Here is a 16,521-nt window from a genome sequence, read left to right as displayed (position 1 = left end):
AGCGGGATCCACCAGCGATTCTGCTCCATACAAACATTTGTTCGGGCATACGAACAAATGAACTTGCGAACAGGTTCCTGGAACGGAACCTGTTCGCATGTAGGGGACTATCTGTACAACTTTATACTAGCTGCTCTTATAGTGCGCCTTATCACTGTAGCTTTGCTAAATGATAAATCTGTTGAATTGTAAGACTGTATTGTCCAGGTTTAGATCACCCATTAGTTGGCTTAGTTTATGCCAAAATTTTGCTGCAGTTTAGACCACTCACTTTTTTCAGAAAGGTCGGAAAAACTGTCAGTGTTAAAATCACATAGTAAATGTTGTGCAAAACATGTAAGACAGTGTTCTGTAACAATTTGCTCCTGAAAACTGTCATATTTTGAATAATCTGCCCCAGTGTGTGCAGTCTGCAAACGCCAATACCCTTAATCTGCCTGCACTTCAGGGCAAAATTAGGTAGAGTCTTACCTGACTGCATAGCCAATCTACTGTTAGCAGCGCTTTGTGGGGCATATTTACGTGGCAGGTTTCTTTCAGTCGGTCGGACATGTAGGTTAGCCATCGCCACTAGAAGGCTACCTGGCACTAGAAAGCATTTTTTCATTCTCTAAGCTATACACATAACGTATACAGACAAAGGCCTTCAGCACACTTGCATGTTTGGGTCTGCGCTCCATTTCAATGAGGGTCTACAGGATGTGCTCTCACTACAAGGAAGGGAAACTGTTTTATTAGGGTAAAACAACATGGAAGCATCTACACGAGGCTGCACGAAGTACCTGGACACTTGCAGATGTGCTTGCCTTCGCCTGACCCTTACAAGGTGACACTTCTGGGAGCCGCTTGCGGATCTCTGTGGAGATTTCTTCCAGTCTCTCGGCTTCCATCTCCACTGGGACTACCTGTCCGGTATTTCTAGCATTAAGTGAATCACTGAAATGTTCTATTACTTCACCTTGTCTGGCCCTATTATTGCTGTCTTTCACATTTTGGGTTTCCAGGTCAAGAATTTTCTGCACCCAAGGAATATAAAAAAAACTGAGTGAATATTATATACCATGCAAACAGTTCAACAATTATGACTATAATCAAAATCGCTAAGCTACATATAGAGGAATTCTATCTAAGCTACACTGCTCATAAAAAATGAAGGGAACACTTAGGCTGCCTTCATACAGTGTTTACACTAGATGACAGTCGCCCATAATCTCTCTTTTGAGCAATTATTATAAAAAAAGGACACAGATGAGGTTGTTGAAAATGGAGAATTTCAACCATAAAAGATTTTTGTACTTTCCATAAAAGCTCTTAATATTTTCTTCATTGGGGAATACAGTTCAAGTCCATGGGTATAGCTACTGCCACTAGGAGGCGGACACTAAGCAGAAAAAGTGTTAGCTCCTCCTGCTAGCTATACTCCACCTGCAGGCACCAAGCTAATAAGTTTGTACGCAAGCTGTAGGAGCAGCCAAGTAGGATACAAAAAACAGTCAATATAACTATTTTTCTTTTCAAAACCGTAACTCGGGGGTTCAACATGTGCAACTGCAAAGCAGAGGCTCGAACAAGGAGAAATATATGTGAAAGTACTAATACAGCATGGGTGTGTGCTGTGTCCCCTAATGAATGAGACAAAGATTTTACGTTAAGTACAAAAATCTGTTTTTCACATTTGTACCATTGGAGGGCACAGCTGAAAACCATGGGACGTTCCAGTCTCTCAGGGGTAGGAAAAGTAAATGACCCATGCGGTCAGTTTATAGCTGTCTGTAGAACTTTGACCATGGGAGGCGCCCGCACATACAAAAGTATGCACCCGGTAAAATTCTGAGAAGGTGTGCTAAGAGGTTCAATTAGCACCGTTGCGTACCATCCACGAAGACCCCACTGCCCAAGTAAAGAGCGTCATAATGCGGAATGGATGCGCTCTGCCCTTGGCACAGTAGGCCTCTACCACCTTGGGCCATCAGGAATCACGAACAGGGAGTTACAGCATCTGAAAGAAGCAGTCTGCAAAAGAAAAGGTCCGCACGATCTAATTTGTGAAGAGCACGTTTGTGCCTTGGATTTTGGAGTCCTCCCTGACGCTCTTCCGCCCCATGGATGCACTTGGTGCATAAGGGTTGTTGTTTTTTCAGCCTACCTAGACTGCAGGTGTGGCAGCTTGGGACTTGAACTTGCGATTGCTTGATTACTTATACCATATACTGCAATACTTGTTTTGCAGTAAATAGTTTTTCTGCCATGTCCCAACCTAGCAGACAGAAATAGATAGCAGCCGTGAGGGTTTCAGGGGATGAACAGCCAACTAAAGGGCCTGCAGAGCTGTAATGAGCGCCACAACCCTTTCACTTAGCTGATCAGTGACGTCGTCATGAGTCAGACCTCCCAATTAGATACTGACAAACCAGCAATGTCGTAGTACCAGAACACCCCTATAAACATGGGGGACATCCCGTCAACAGCACCTAGTCTTCTGCTGTTACATGGGGCTCGGAAGAAAGAGGAAAAAAAAAACCTGTGCTGCAGTGAGCTGTCAATGACATCACCGTAGCGGTCAGTGGTTGGATGCTTCAGCGATATGGAGATTGACAATATGGCAGCAGGAAGTGCAGGGGGGACCTTCGCAATTTTTGAATTTTCAGACCAAAGACGTCAACGATGGCCAAGAAGACAGCACGACTCAGTACTATGTGGCTAGGATTATGGAAACAGTGGCTGGAAAGATGACCTGACTTCAGTCACCAATCACTGTGCACGATACATTTCTACTAGGTTCGACTTTTGATTGCAGATCAAGTGAACTTGGTTTTGCAAATTTTAGATCAAAAAGTGTTGGTGCAACAGATTTTTCTTAAACAAGTTCAACGTCTGATCACAGTTTAATTAATCCTGCATTGACAGCCTAGTTGATGTAACCAGGCCTAAAACATTTTTTATTATAAGGATGGAGGTGGTGGTAGGGAAGATGGTGTCACTGTCTCAAAGAACACTACTAAATCTTCACTACTGTATCCCCCACCCTACACACATACATTGTATCATATACAAAACCTCATATAAATCACATAGCCATAACAGATCAGTAAAGCCCGTTTCATACGGCACGACTATCATGTAAATCGTTTGTTAGATTGAGCAGTATGCTTGGTAATTGTGCAGTGTGAACGCGTGCAGTGACAGAACCATCAGATCTTTCATGCGGACCATAAAGTCGTTGCCAGTCTGCTGCTGCATCAACCTGTGTAAATAGGCAATTGTTTGCCTATGAAGGACTGCCCGTTTACTGTGAAGGGAGGCGGGTGGGCTATAACGATCCCCGGTCCTCTCCACCTCTATTCATAGAGCGAGGATCATTCCTGTGTGAAAACACACACAATCGATCACCACTGGGACGGCTGGCGAGTGCTTTAGCACCCAACAGTCCTCCTGTGTTAAAGGGCCCTTAGACGGGATGTGAATATTTGGGGCTTTAGAATACAGATCATGACCCATTGCAGTGTAGTATAATAAGTTAACCAAGCAGCCAAATCACCTCCAGCAGTCTGGTCCTCTCTGCACCCGATAGTTTAGATTTAGAGGATTCTTCCAGCTTCTTTTTCAAGACCGCATTTTCCTTCTTGAGTTTCTCCAGATCATTGTCCAACTTTGATACTGCAGTTTTAAGACCCACCTTGTTACTTCCATTTTTGGAGTTCATTTTTGTTTTTTAGGCTGTTCTAAAGAGGACAAAATAAAAAATACATCAGACCAAATATACAACAGGTAGCATTCTTCATGTCGTTAACAGGTGGAGGAGCGACCATATACCATACGATGTCAAGGCAATCGTGGATAAGTAAAAATTGTGAGAAAGCAGCAGACTCTTACGGTTACCTTCAGAGGGCCGATTATAATTTGCAGCAAAACGCATGATTTAGTACGTCACATGCAGGCGAATAAAAATCCACGCCATAGATTTTCTGATGTGCGGAATTTCCGATGCAGATTCCGCATCAGGTTTAGTGTATATGCACATGATTTAAAGTCACATCAGACAGCATACATCTATATGCGGGACATCACACATTTACATGTACTACTCTCGCTCGAAAATCAGACAAGAATAGGACATAAAGTGATTTTTATTTTACTTTAACTATTTGTCCAAGTAAAGAAATAATAATCCCATGTGAACGCAGCAATTCAAATGAACCGGTTCTATTTCCATCCAGTTTTTAGACCGAAGAATCGTGTGTGTGCATGTAGCTTTACTGGATGATGACGACAAACAGGCTGCAGGCAGCTGCGCTCTTTCAGTATCCTGACAGGCTGGCACCGCTGACACAGGGTCCCTTTACGATCATCAGTGTCCTCAAGCGCTTTTGATAGGCCTTCTATAGGTCCGCAGCCGTGCATCTGTGTCCTCATGGCCGACAGTGGTCAGTTGTGGGCCAGAGCACAGGGCTGAGGTAAATAAAGACTTCTCGGCACGGACCATAGGTGGCCCCAGTGAAGATGGGGAAACTGGGTAATTGCCTCCTGCTGGGTCTAAAAGGCTGCTGTTATAAATTTAGTAGAATGCACTACTTAAGTAATGCAGTGTAATATCTGACCAATCGCATTTTCAAATACCTTTAAAGGGACAAAAAAAAGTGCGAACAAAAGTTTTATAAAGTTTAATTTAAAGACAAAAAAAAAAGAAATTCAATAAAAACATTTTTTCCCCCTCACTTTTTTTTTTTTAAATAGCTTAAAAAAAAAAAAAAAAAAACACAAAAGGAAATATTGAAGAAACACATAATAACTCAGACAATAAAAATATCGTTATTTATGTCGCATGGTGAATGCTGTAAAAATAATTTTAAAAAAAATCAAAGCTAGCATTGCTAATTTTTCTTTTGTTTACCTCCCCCAAAACACAATAAAAAGCAATCCAACTCTTCCCATAAAGAATAAGACCTCATATAGCTGCAGTGCCAGAAAAAACATGTTATGGGTCTTCGAATGGGGTGATGCAGATTCAATTGCTTTTCTTTAAAATCATGCTTTCATTGTGCAAAAAGTAATTAAAAAAAAATGTAAACAAACAAACAAAAAATTATATCAGTACGTGGTCTTGTAGTAATCGTGACGATCCAGAAAAAGTTTTGTTTTTACAGCATTCACCATTTGTTAAAACCATACCCCTATACCTCTGAGAAGGCGTCCAATGACTGCTACTTCAGAGGACCGATTCATCGCGAGGGAGTAAAAACACGACATACTCCATTTTACCGCGGATTCCGCGCGGATTGGCCACATTGCTAGCAATGGGTGCGGATATCCGCATGAAAAAAACAAACATTTAAAGCAAATCTGCAGCAGATTCTGCGTGGATTGTATTTTTCTAATGGACATGAGGCCTTAAAATCATTATGATAGGTTCATCGCGGAAAATCGCGTCATGCTGCAATGTGAGCAGAAAATCACATTAGATTTCCACTCGTGGACATCGGGCTGCGCTTTTAATGGTTATCCTATGAAAAGTGTTTCATGCGTTACCCGTGTGCGGATTATCACCGCGGATAACACAGTGAAGAATCGCCCGTGGACAGGAGGCCTTACTGCAAAAAATTGAATATTTTGATTTCAAATCAAATTGTTAAAAAAATAATGATCACAAAACAGCTGTAGGGTCAAACACTCGCTACACCCCTCGATGAACTGCCTGGAGGGGGGTCTAGTTTGTAGAATGAGGTTTCAAATGTACTTGTACCTCAGGGTCTGCAAACACAACATGGCACCTGAAATTATTCCCCCCCCCCCGCGCCCCGCTATGTGCCCAAACAGCCGTTTACAGCCTCATTCGGGGCATTTCTAAAAACTGCTGAATCAGGATTTGTAGAGACTTAAAAAAATAAAACACTTAAAAAATGATTGCAATATAAAGTAGGCTGGGGCCGCGATGTGACAGCGCGCCCAAAGATAGGACACGCCGCGATTTGTTTCCCGCATCGCAGTACCACGCAGGAAACCACTCGTGTGTATGACCCCATTCAGAACTGGGTTCATATTCGTGGGTGTCGCAGCGCACAATTCTCGCCCGTGTGAATGCAGCTTTAGGCCGAATGCCCACAGACAGATTATCGCTGCGGAATTCACGGTCAGGAACCCTTCGCGAATTCCGCAGCAATGTCCGTCCATAGACCTGCCATGTTAAACGATTCTCCCCTGCCCACAAGCGGAAATCAACTGATTTTCCGCTCAGTGGGGAGAATCGCAGCAGGTTCTATTCTGTGCGGAAAAATTGCACAGACAGCTTCCAATGCAGTCAATGGAAGCCGTCCGTCCCGCAATGCCTCCGCTGTAAGGCTGGGTTCACACAGGGCGGATTTGCCGCGGTTTTGCCGCAGCAGATCCGCCCGCAGCAAAACCGCCCGTGGCCGCTAATCCCGGGATTAGCCAGCCATGTGGACGAGGTTTCTCAGAAATCTCGTCCACACGGGATGGCTAATCCGCTGCGGTAAATCCGGTTGAAACCGAGGCTGAGGCCGCGGCAGCCGGGGTTTTGAAAGAAGCAGCATGTCCATTCTTTTTTTCATTCCGCTGCGGCCGCGCTCTCCTCTATGGGAGCGCCGGCCGCAGCGAAAGAGGGAGCAGCCGGGCCGCTTCAAAGCCACTGCAGCTTAAACCGCGAGATTTCCGACGGGAATACGCCCCGTGTGAACCCTGCCTAGCGCAGCGGAAGTACCATGGGAATCCGCGTCATGCGCTGCACTGCGCACTGGCCAAGACACTCGCGGGGGATCCAGAGAGGCGAGTATAGGGTCTCTGGGGGGTTAGGGGGGCACTGGCTCTGATTCCACTGCGAGATTTCACAGTTGGAATCCGACCCGGCTGTGAGCACAAGGCCTCACAAGGAGAAAAACCAACAACAAACTTTAAAAACTGCGAGTTTTTCCAAATTTTTCACGCAGGAAGGCCCGAGCAGCGCCAGCTTTGTCGCAACCCAAAGAGAACAAGAAAAAAAAAAGTGAAGATTCCTTCCCCACACGCACATAGATTTTAAGTGAATGACTTTGGGCCGTTAATTCCCTTTTATTGTTTTTACACACAATAATCGGTGCATGTAGGGAAAAGAAACATGTCTGAAACCACCAATTTAATCCAATGGATCCGTAGTCAGTCAGTCAAAAGTGTGGACTGAATACAGACAGAAGAATCCGCCCGCGGGACACGCAGTTGAAGAGGCCTGATATTATATGGCCCCAGGCGAGAAAAAAACAGCATCCCAGGGGTCCATACAGCAAAGAAGCCCCTCCCAGCTCCACATAGACCGACATAACTGCCCTCTCACAGTTCTATTACACACACAGTAGAACAGAATGAGGGCGACCGGTACAGAGCGGTCACATATCCGACGAGACACCCGAGCACCGGGACTGACCTGCGGACGTCACCTGCCGGGGGCCGCCAGCATCACAGCCTCCACTCACTTCCGGGCTGTTTGAAAACCGCGCCGAACGCCGTGACGTCATCGTCATACACGCTGACCGTACGCCTCAGTACGGTGCCTCAGAAGGGACAATCTTTAGACGTTTGCGTCTTCTGTTTGTAAAGGGATGCATAAGGCCTCCTTCCCACGAGCGTGACGGGCTCCGCAGCGTAATATTACGCAGTGAAGCCCGTCACGGCGCCCCCCAGAGCCCCTATACTTACCTGCGGGACGCATATTAACACATTCTGCCGCAGTTCTCCAGCGCGGCCGATTCACCCAATCAGCTGGCTGGAATCGGCACATGTGACTACACAGCGTGCACGCGGATTGCCTGCAGCAGCCGTGTGCACTACACAGTACAGTTAAGCAGCCGTGTACTACACACTACACTTAAGCAGCACGGGGTTAGGTTTAGGGTTAGGTTTAGGGTTAGGGTTAACTAAACCTAACCCTAACCCCAACCCTAACCCTAACCCTAAACACTAACCCTAAACCTTAACCCTAAAGCTTAACCCTAACCCCAACCCTAAACACTAACCCTAACCCCAACCCTAAACACTAACCCTAAACCTAACCGTAAACCTAACCCTAAACCCTAACCCCGTGCTGCTTAAGTGTAGTGTGTAGTACACGGCTGCTTAACTGTACTGTGTAGTGCACACGGCTGCTGCAGGCAATCCGCGTGCACGCTGTGTAGTCACATGTGCCGATTCCAGCCAGCTGATTGGGTGAATCGGCCGCGCTGGAGAACTGCGGCAGAATGTGTTAATATGCCTGCGGGACATAGCGTGAAATCGCTTCCCCGCCCACCGCCGCCGCGTCACCGCTCGTCACCGCCCACCGCCGCACGTCACCAGCCGTGTCACGTGCACAGCCGGCCGTGTCACGTGACGCGGCCGGACCGCGTCATTTGGCGTCATATGACGCTCGGCGGTGGGCGGGAAAGCGTTTTTTCACGCTATCTCCCGCTGGTTACAGCGGGAGATAGCGTGAATGGACGGCTTCCATTGACTGCAATGGAAGCCGTCAGTGCGTACAGCCCGTCCTCACCCGCAGAAAATAGAGCATGCTGCGGGTGAGGACGGGAGAAATCGCGGTGCGTAATTCCGCGGTGGAATTACGCATCGTGAGCATTGAGCTATTAGGTTCAATAGAACCTAATAGCTGCGTGCAACGCAGCGGATTTTCGCCGCGAATTACGCGGCGGAAATCCGTTCGTGGGAAGGAGGCCTAATAGTGTAGCTATTGTCGGATTGCCGATTAATCACTTGTAATCGTGTTTTATTTTATTACTTTATTTTTAATTAGGAAACACACAGGTGTCTTGAAGACCCCACGTGCAGGGCAGAAGAAGAGTTGGGTTTTTTTTTAAAAGGGGTTTTATTATTAAAACAAAACCTCCTCCTCTCCCGGCTGGGCTCTGCCTAAAATAACAAAAGAGGGTCTACTTATCTCTTCTGGGGCCCCTGGACATATCTGACAGCCAGTGCTGGCATTGGTGGGGACTGGTAGGCAGGCAGGAGCAGTTGTCGTGTCACATTAGGCCGCCAGTCGCAGTCTGACTGAAAATCATTAGATATGTTGCAAATGTTGCGCGACAAACGTCGTGTAGCCCGAGTGTTATCAGTGCGCCCCCAGCATGAGAGCTTGGAAGGAGGATGAGGAAAGTTGACCTGTTGAAGTTAGACAATTACTGCTGGAGTGTATGTGAAGAAATGATGTAATATCAGTGACGTAGCTATAGGGGGCGCAGTACGTCCGGACCCCTAAGCCGCGGGGCACAGAGGCTTCCCTGGCCACAGTGACTTGTGCCTGTGCCCCCGAATCTTCAGCAGAAGTCCCTTTCATTATCCCTATCGTGCTGCTCTGCGGAGCTGGCTGACGGGCGCAGTGGCATTGCCCAACAGAAAGCGCTGCAGAGCAACGCCATGGGGATAGTTGAAGTGACTTCTGCCCAACAGTGGGACAGAGGTTTGATTCTGGGGGCTGGGGGTTCTATTAAGTAATTGGATGGGACGTTTTTACCTTTGGTGGGTTTTATTACTTTGAGGTAGCACAGTGGGCTCTAATAGTCTGAGGGGGCATCAAGGTAGGTATCTATTTTGTGAGGAGGGCTCTGTTACTTTGTTGGGGCACAGAGCGACCATTATTACTTTGTTGAGACACAAAGAGACCACTATTACATTGCCTAGGCACATAGGGATTACTGTTACTTAGAGGGGGCACTATTACTTTATGAGAGCAACTGGGGCTCTGTTACTTTGAGTGGCACAGAGGGGGCACTATTACTTTTCAAGGTCACAAAGTGGGCAGTATTATCTTGAGTCGGAGCAGAAAAGCTACTTCCCTGTGTGGCACAATGGTATTGTTACAGCTTTCAGGAATTATTTCTTGTGGTGGGCACTAAGGGGGAATTATTACCGTGCGTGGACACTATTATTTTGTCAGGCACATAACAGGCACTATTACTATTGGGGGCACGTAGGAGGACATTGTGGTAGTGGCAGGACGGGTAGACAGCTGAATCATGGCCCACATACAGAAAAAGGGGTAAGTGGACAATTCCAGTTGGAGGATACGTCCCCTGTGATCACTGGAGGTAATTACACTGTAATCCCTATCTGTGTAGTGCTGGTATCTCACTGTTATACGGTTACTGCATCGTTTAGAGCTATACTAAAGCTGAGCCCCTGTATCTGCTCTTGATATGTTATAACAGATGGCTTATAGATATATTCCTCCTATAAAATGTATTTATTAGTTTTTTTAAGGAGGGGGGTTGACATACAACTTGGGGCCCCTAATCTTTTTCATAACCTAAGGCCCTAATAAGTTCCCTGGATACTAGTGCTGCGTTAGTGGGTCACTCAAGAGACTCAGCAGTGCTGTGGAAGGTTCTGGGCAGCCATAAAGAGTAGTTGGGTGGGGGGAAAGCTGAAGCTTTGCACCAGGGCCTTCAGCTACGCCCCTCCATAATATAATAGACTTTAGCTAGGCCTCCTGGTCATCCACTGCGCTCGTGGGTGCAACAGATAGGCAACGGTACCTCCTCTGACATCTAAACTGAATGGAACAATGCTCTTTGTCGTGGTCATTCTAGATCGGCGGTACAGATCCTCATCGTCCAAGCGAGATAACTAACTAACTTTAGCTAGAAATATGATATGGGCTCATGCCCACTTCCGTGACGGGCTTTGCAAGCGAAATACCACAGCAGAGTCCGTCACGGAACCCCCCAAAGACCCCATACTCACCTCCGGATCCGCTGCGTAGCTCCCGCATGACGCGCCACTGTTCTGACCCCTGTGTAGCGGCCGCGCTTCTTATAGCAGACGCAGCTCCCATTGATTTCAGTCAGACCAGTGCCTGCAATTACAAGCACCAGCCACTAGACCCTTGTGTATCCCGGCAGGTGGTACCTGCATAACCACTTTATAAAGTACGGCTGGCAGACCACATAAAACGAAGTGGCTGACCAGTTTTGGTCCGCAGGTCTTGTGTTTGGCATCTGTGCTCAACGCTATACCACCACGCCAGGAACCAGAGACCAGCCCTTTTACCATCACCCCCATATTTCACTAGAGCCATAGTGCCTCACACAGTAGTGGCCGCTCTAAGACAGGGAACCAGACCTCCCAAAACATTACGGCTTACTACAGTATATGTCAAGTGTTTGGATGTGTCTCATGTGTTAGTGGTATTTGTTCAACAGGAGTGTAGGGTGAAGGTAATTTTGTTCCTTAATTAAAAATATTAAATCCAATCCTGATTCTAAACCTGACCCCACTCCATCACAATCCTTCAACAGCAGATAACAGGCTTTCTATTGGGAAAGCTTAATATAGCAGCTCGTCACTCTTCAATAGCACGTCCAGATACGTATTGTAGAGATGAGCGAACCTACTCGGCCACGCCCCTTTTTCGCCTGAGCGCCGCGATTTTCGAGTACTTCCGTACTTGGGCGAAAAGATTCGGGGGGGGGGCGCCGTGGGTGAGTGGGGGGTTGCAGCGGGGAGTGGGGGGGGAGAGAGAGAGGGCTCCCCCGTGTTCCCCGCTGCTACCCCCCGCTCCGCCACGCCTCCCCCCGGCGCCCTCCGAATCTTTTCACCCAAGTACGGAAGTACTCGAAAATCGCGGTGCTCGATCTAGTAATTACTCGAAACGAGTACATTCGCTCATCTCTAGATTTAGCTTTCATTTGCTTGACTTCTAAATCAAAGTGCATTAGAAGAAGAAAACGCTGAGGTCTCTGCAATCACCACATCACGTTTTATTTTGTAGGGCTACACCCATTTCCTCATGCATGAGCGAGTGTGCAGTGTATGTCCCCATGGTAGTTGTGCACCAGGTATAAGAAGGCATTATATCGTATATGATGAATTGTGGCAATAAGAATCTCTAGAAAAAGGAACTTAATTCACCTACTAATTAAACTAAGGCTTCCTTCATTACTGATGGGGCATTTCATTTTCGCCTTCCATCATAGGCACAGAAAAATGAGATACAAGCCATAGACTTATCCATCACGTGATGGACATGAACCGGCTGGCTTGAGAAAGGCTTCAGGTGAAGCCGAAACGTCGCCAGTCTTTTCACTATGGAGGAATAAAAGGTTTTTTATCTATTAAAATACATCAGATGCTGCCTGCCTCCACTCTATATATTGGCTTATCTATTGGGTCTTGATCCGGACCTCGCTGGGCTATTGCACCATACACTTCTTATTGAAGTCCAACCCAGGTTGGTGAAACCTCTATTGAGTGCTGCGTTGCTCATGTTTGTTATTAACCGGCGCCTGACGGACACCACTGAGTTTCTTTTATAAACTGTGCACAAGAAAGGAGATTTATCACAGTTAGTGCAGAGGAAAAATCGAACAGTTGCCCGAAGCAACCAATCAGAATCCACCTTTCACTTTTCAGATCCCTTTGGAAAATGAAAGCAGCGACCAGATTAATTGTAACTGATCCTCTTTTCATGCACACTATTTTTGCTAAATCTCCCTAATGACTTTTCATATCAAACAGGTGGGGCCCATGCACCAGTCCCACAGCCGGCTGTGTATGCCCTTGGGTGGGTCTGTGTGCTTAAGAATTGCAGGGCTGATTTTACGTTTCAATCCGGCCCTCTTGGTTGCTCATTTTCGCTTAAAGGGGGTTGTCCAGAATTAAAAAAAAAAAATGGGCACTGTTCATGGAGCCTCTGAGAGACCCATCCTCGAATAGATGAATGCATCTCTAGACTGGAGGGGCACACACACATCTAACAGCTTAGCTGAAGTTTTATAATACAGGTGGAGAGTAAAGGCTGATTTAGACACAATGATTTTCACTCAAAAATCGCTCAAAGCCATCTTTTGAGTGATAATCGTTGTGTCTAACTGCACTGACATTGTGCTGTTTTCGTTAAGCCATCACTGATCGCTGATCTTTCAGCATGCTGAAAGATCATCGATCAGTTATCAGGAATTCACAGCGGGATACAGCTGATACTATTGTTTTGGCTGTATCCCGCTGCCTGACGACAGGCGGGGTATGAAGAACAGAGCGGTCCAGCTGTGTTCTCCATACCCCGCTTGGAGCGCTCGGCTGTATAACAGCCAGGCGTTCTGAGCAGAGAACAGCTGGATGTAGAAGACAAGCAGGGCCACCCCGCTTGTCTTCTGCTTCCTCTGCTTGGAGCGCTCGGCTGTATAACAGCTAGGTGCTCCGAGCGGGGAACAGCTGGATGCAGAAAGCAAGTGGGGCCGCTTGTTTTCTGCATCCTCCGCTCGGAGCGTAAAGTGATCGCTCAACATTTGAGCGATCACCTTGCGCTGTAAAGAACACAACGATTATCGCTCAAAAGATTTTTTTGAACGATAATCGTTGTGTCTAAACCAGTCTTTAGTCCTTCCTAAATGTATTACTGTTTGTCTGAGAATAATGTATCTGACTTGTATATTTTGGTGTCTTTTGCATTTCTGTGTAGCTTCATGTTCATTTTCTACCTAGAAGTGTGTTGAGTGGGTGGGCTCCTCCTGATGGTGAGTGGGTGGGCTCCTCCTGGTGCTGATCTGAGAACTGTGTTGTGAGTTCTGTCCTATCAGCTGTCCCCCCACCTTATCCCCTCTCCATTGTTACAGCATACTCTTATACAGACAAAGTGGAAGGGATACCCTTGCAGCTCCACCTCCTCTGTCTTCTAGATATTGGTTTATACTTGAGGAATTTTTGTAGAATGAAGATCATAGAATGGTAGAGTTGGAAGGGACCTCCACGGTCATTGGATTCAATGCCCTGCTCAATGCAGGATTCACTAAATAATCCAAGACAGATGTCTGTCCAGCCTCTGAAGACTTACATTGAATGAGAACTCACCACCTCCTGTGGTAACCTGTTCCACTCATTGATCACTCCTACTGTCTAATATGTAATCTGTGTCTCCTCCCTTTCAGTTTCATCCCATTGCTTCTAGTCTTTCCTTGTGCAAATAAGAATAGGGCTGATCCACACAGAAAATATCTGCTGGTCCGCAAACCAAGACATGTTCTCTCATAATAATAATAATCTTTATTTGTATAGCGCCAACATATTCCGCAGCGCTTACAAAGACAGGGGGAATACAGAAAGACAAAAGAACAATTACAGAACCACGGTTACATATAGTAATCAGTTGATGGAAACAATAGGGGTAAAGGTCCTCCTCCAACGAGCTTGCATACTACAAATAATGGGGTGATACAGAAGGTAAAGGGGCTGGAGATGTGCACGGTATGGCGAGGTGGAGAGTGGGGGGTGCTATCTCCTAATGAATAATACATTGTCACTCAATCCCTTCCCCTTTTTCATATTTTTTTATATATTTTCTGCTCCATTCTAGATTTCTTTCTATCTATATGTATAGTTTATTGTAATCTTAGTATGCGACAGATTGTTTGACTGTATTGCAATAGAATGGATATGTCAGCTACAGACTTTATGCAAATGGTTTTATTTTGTACTGTTGAAGAATCCCTCTGCACTGTGACAGCCCTTCAGATATTTGTAGACAGCTATTAAGTCTCCTCTCATCCTTCTTTTTTGCAAGCTAAACATTCCCATATCCTTTAACCGTTCCTCATAGGACATGATTTGCAGACCACTCACCATCTTGGTAACTCCTCTCTGAACTTGCTCCAGTTTGTCTATGTCTTTTTTAAATTGGGGTGCCCAGAACTGCACACAGTATTCTAGAAGAGGTCTGACTAAGGAAGAGTAGAGGAGGATAATTACCTCACGTGATTTAGATTCTATGCTTCTCTTAATACATCCCAGAATTGTGGTTACCTTTTTTTGCTGCTGCATCACATTTTTGACTCACGTTCAGTCTGTGATCTATTAAGGCCCATTTACACTGAAAGATGATTGCTCAAAAATCGCTCAAACAACAATTTGAGTGACAGTTTTAAGCAATCATCTGTGCATAACTCTTAAGTAGCTAAATAGCTACTTAAAGAGTTAATTGCAGGCGGAGTGGGACAGCACTGATAACTCCGAGAAAAGCAGCTGTTTTGTATATGCAAACAACTGCTTTGTACTCTCGGTGTCCCGCTGAGCTGATAGTCCCAAGAAACAGCAGGAGTGCTGACAGCTCCTTTGTTCTCGGAGCTTTCAGCTGATATACTGCTGAGAAGTCCCAGTAGGATACCAGCTGAAAGTATACTATCAGCGCTGCCTGCTAAGAAAATCAGCGTACAGCGCTGATAAGAGTCATCGGTGATTTCTAGAAATTAATGATGAAAAAATAGTGCATGAACAGTGCATGATCGCAGCACGTTTAGACGCAATGATTATCGCTCAAAAGATGGCCTTTAGTGTATCCAAGTCTTTTTCACAGATGTTTACATGTTTCTTATTCTGAGTATAGAAAGTCAGACATAAGACAAGACTTCAGTTGGGACATGTTCACTTTATTGAGTGTTTCTGTATAAGACACATTTTTATTGTTTATATCACCAGACGCTCTTCTTCTCTTTATATATTTGTCATGATCTGTTCCAAAAAGAAGCCGCCACAGGTGTAATGTGTAGAGATGAGCGAACGTGTTCTTCCGAGCTTGATATTCGTGCGAATATTAGGGTGTTCGGGATGTTCGTTATTCGTAACGAACACCATGCGGTGTTCTGGTTACTTTCACTTCCTTCCCTGAGACGTTAGCGCGCTTTTTTTGGCCAATTGAAAGACAGGGAAGGCATTACAACTTCCCCCTGTGACGTTCAAGCCCTATACCACCCCCCTGCTGTGAGTGGCTGGGAAGATCAGGTGTCACCCGAACATAAAAGTCGGCCCCTCCCGCGGTTCGGCTCAGATGCCTGGTGAGTTAGCTGAGGGACAGTGCTGTTTGTACCGGAGCTGCTGTAGGGAAAGAATTGGTAGTTAGTGTAGGCTTCAAGACCCCCCAAAGGTCCTTATTAGGGCCACTGATAGCTGTGTGTTGGCTGCTGTTAGCAGTGCCATTTTTTTTCTTCTCAAAATCGGCTCTACAGAGCGTTGCACCTGGCATTAGGGACAGAAGTGCTGCATAGGCAGGGAGAGTGTTAGGTGTGAGTGTAGCCTTCAAGAACCTCAACGGTCCTTTCTAGGGCCATATTTATCCGTGTGCAGTACTGTGCTGGCTGCTGTTAGCTGTGCTGCATTTTTTTTTGCTTCTCAAAATCGCCTCTGCAGAGCATTCCACCCTCCATTGATACTGCAGGGAAAGAATTGTATAGGCAGGGCCACAACACAGTTATTATTCATAGAATATACGCAGTGCTGCCTTTTGCTTGTAAAACAAGTGAAAATATTTCTATTTGTCCTGCCTCTGTCCGTCCTAACGCCGGTGGACACGTGTCGGCTGCGTGTGCAACCTGTAAAAATCATACGCACCCAGCTACGTTTTACTCCTGGCTTCGCCATTTGCTTTCCTTAATTGGGAAAAAAAATACCTGCTCTGCCACAGTTAATAACTCTGCTACCCTCACGTTCTGTGACACATTAGCAGGAAAACAGCACAGTTATTAAACTTCTCATGTTCATAGAATATACGCAGTGCTGCCT

At 46.0% G+C, this 16,521-nt stretch overlaps 1 protein-coding gene across 2 annotated transcripts in view; it reads right to left on the bottom strand.

The window, feature by feature from the left end:
- CEP55 (centrosomal protein 55) overlaps positions 1 to 7,493 on the bottom strand; it is a 32,217-nt gene extending 24,724 nt beyond the window's left edge. Inside the window, exons 1-3 of one of the 2 annotated variants that reach the window (XM_066600970.1) lie at positions 7,412 to 7,493; positions 3,539 to 3,722; positions 783 to 1,016 (exon numbers count right to left, since the gene is read on the bottom strand). In XM_066600970.1, the coding sequence (XP_066457067.1) occupies positions 783 to 1,016; positions 3,539 to 3,703 (399 nt within the window). In that variant the 5' untranslated portion in view covers positions 3,704 to 3,722; positions 7,412 to 7,493. The remainder of the gene's footprint in view (positions 1 to 782; positions 1,017 to 3,538; positions 3,723 to 7,411) is intronic. The other variant, XM_066600971.1, reaches the window with a different exon arrangement.
- Positions 7,494 to 16,521: the final 9,028 nt, after the last annotated feature.

Source organism: Eleutherodactylus coqui, chromosome 4, assembly GCF_035609145.1.
Source record: "Eleutherodactylus coqui strain aEleCoq1 chromosome 4, aEleCoq1.hap1, whole genome shotgun sequence".
NCBI lineage: Eukaryota > Metazoa > Chordata > Amphibia > Anura > Eleutherodactylidae > Eleutherodactylus > Eleutherodactylus coqui.
This window is presented reverse-complemented; position numbering and strand designations above follow the sequence as displayed.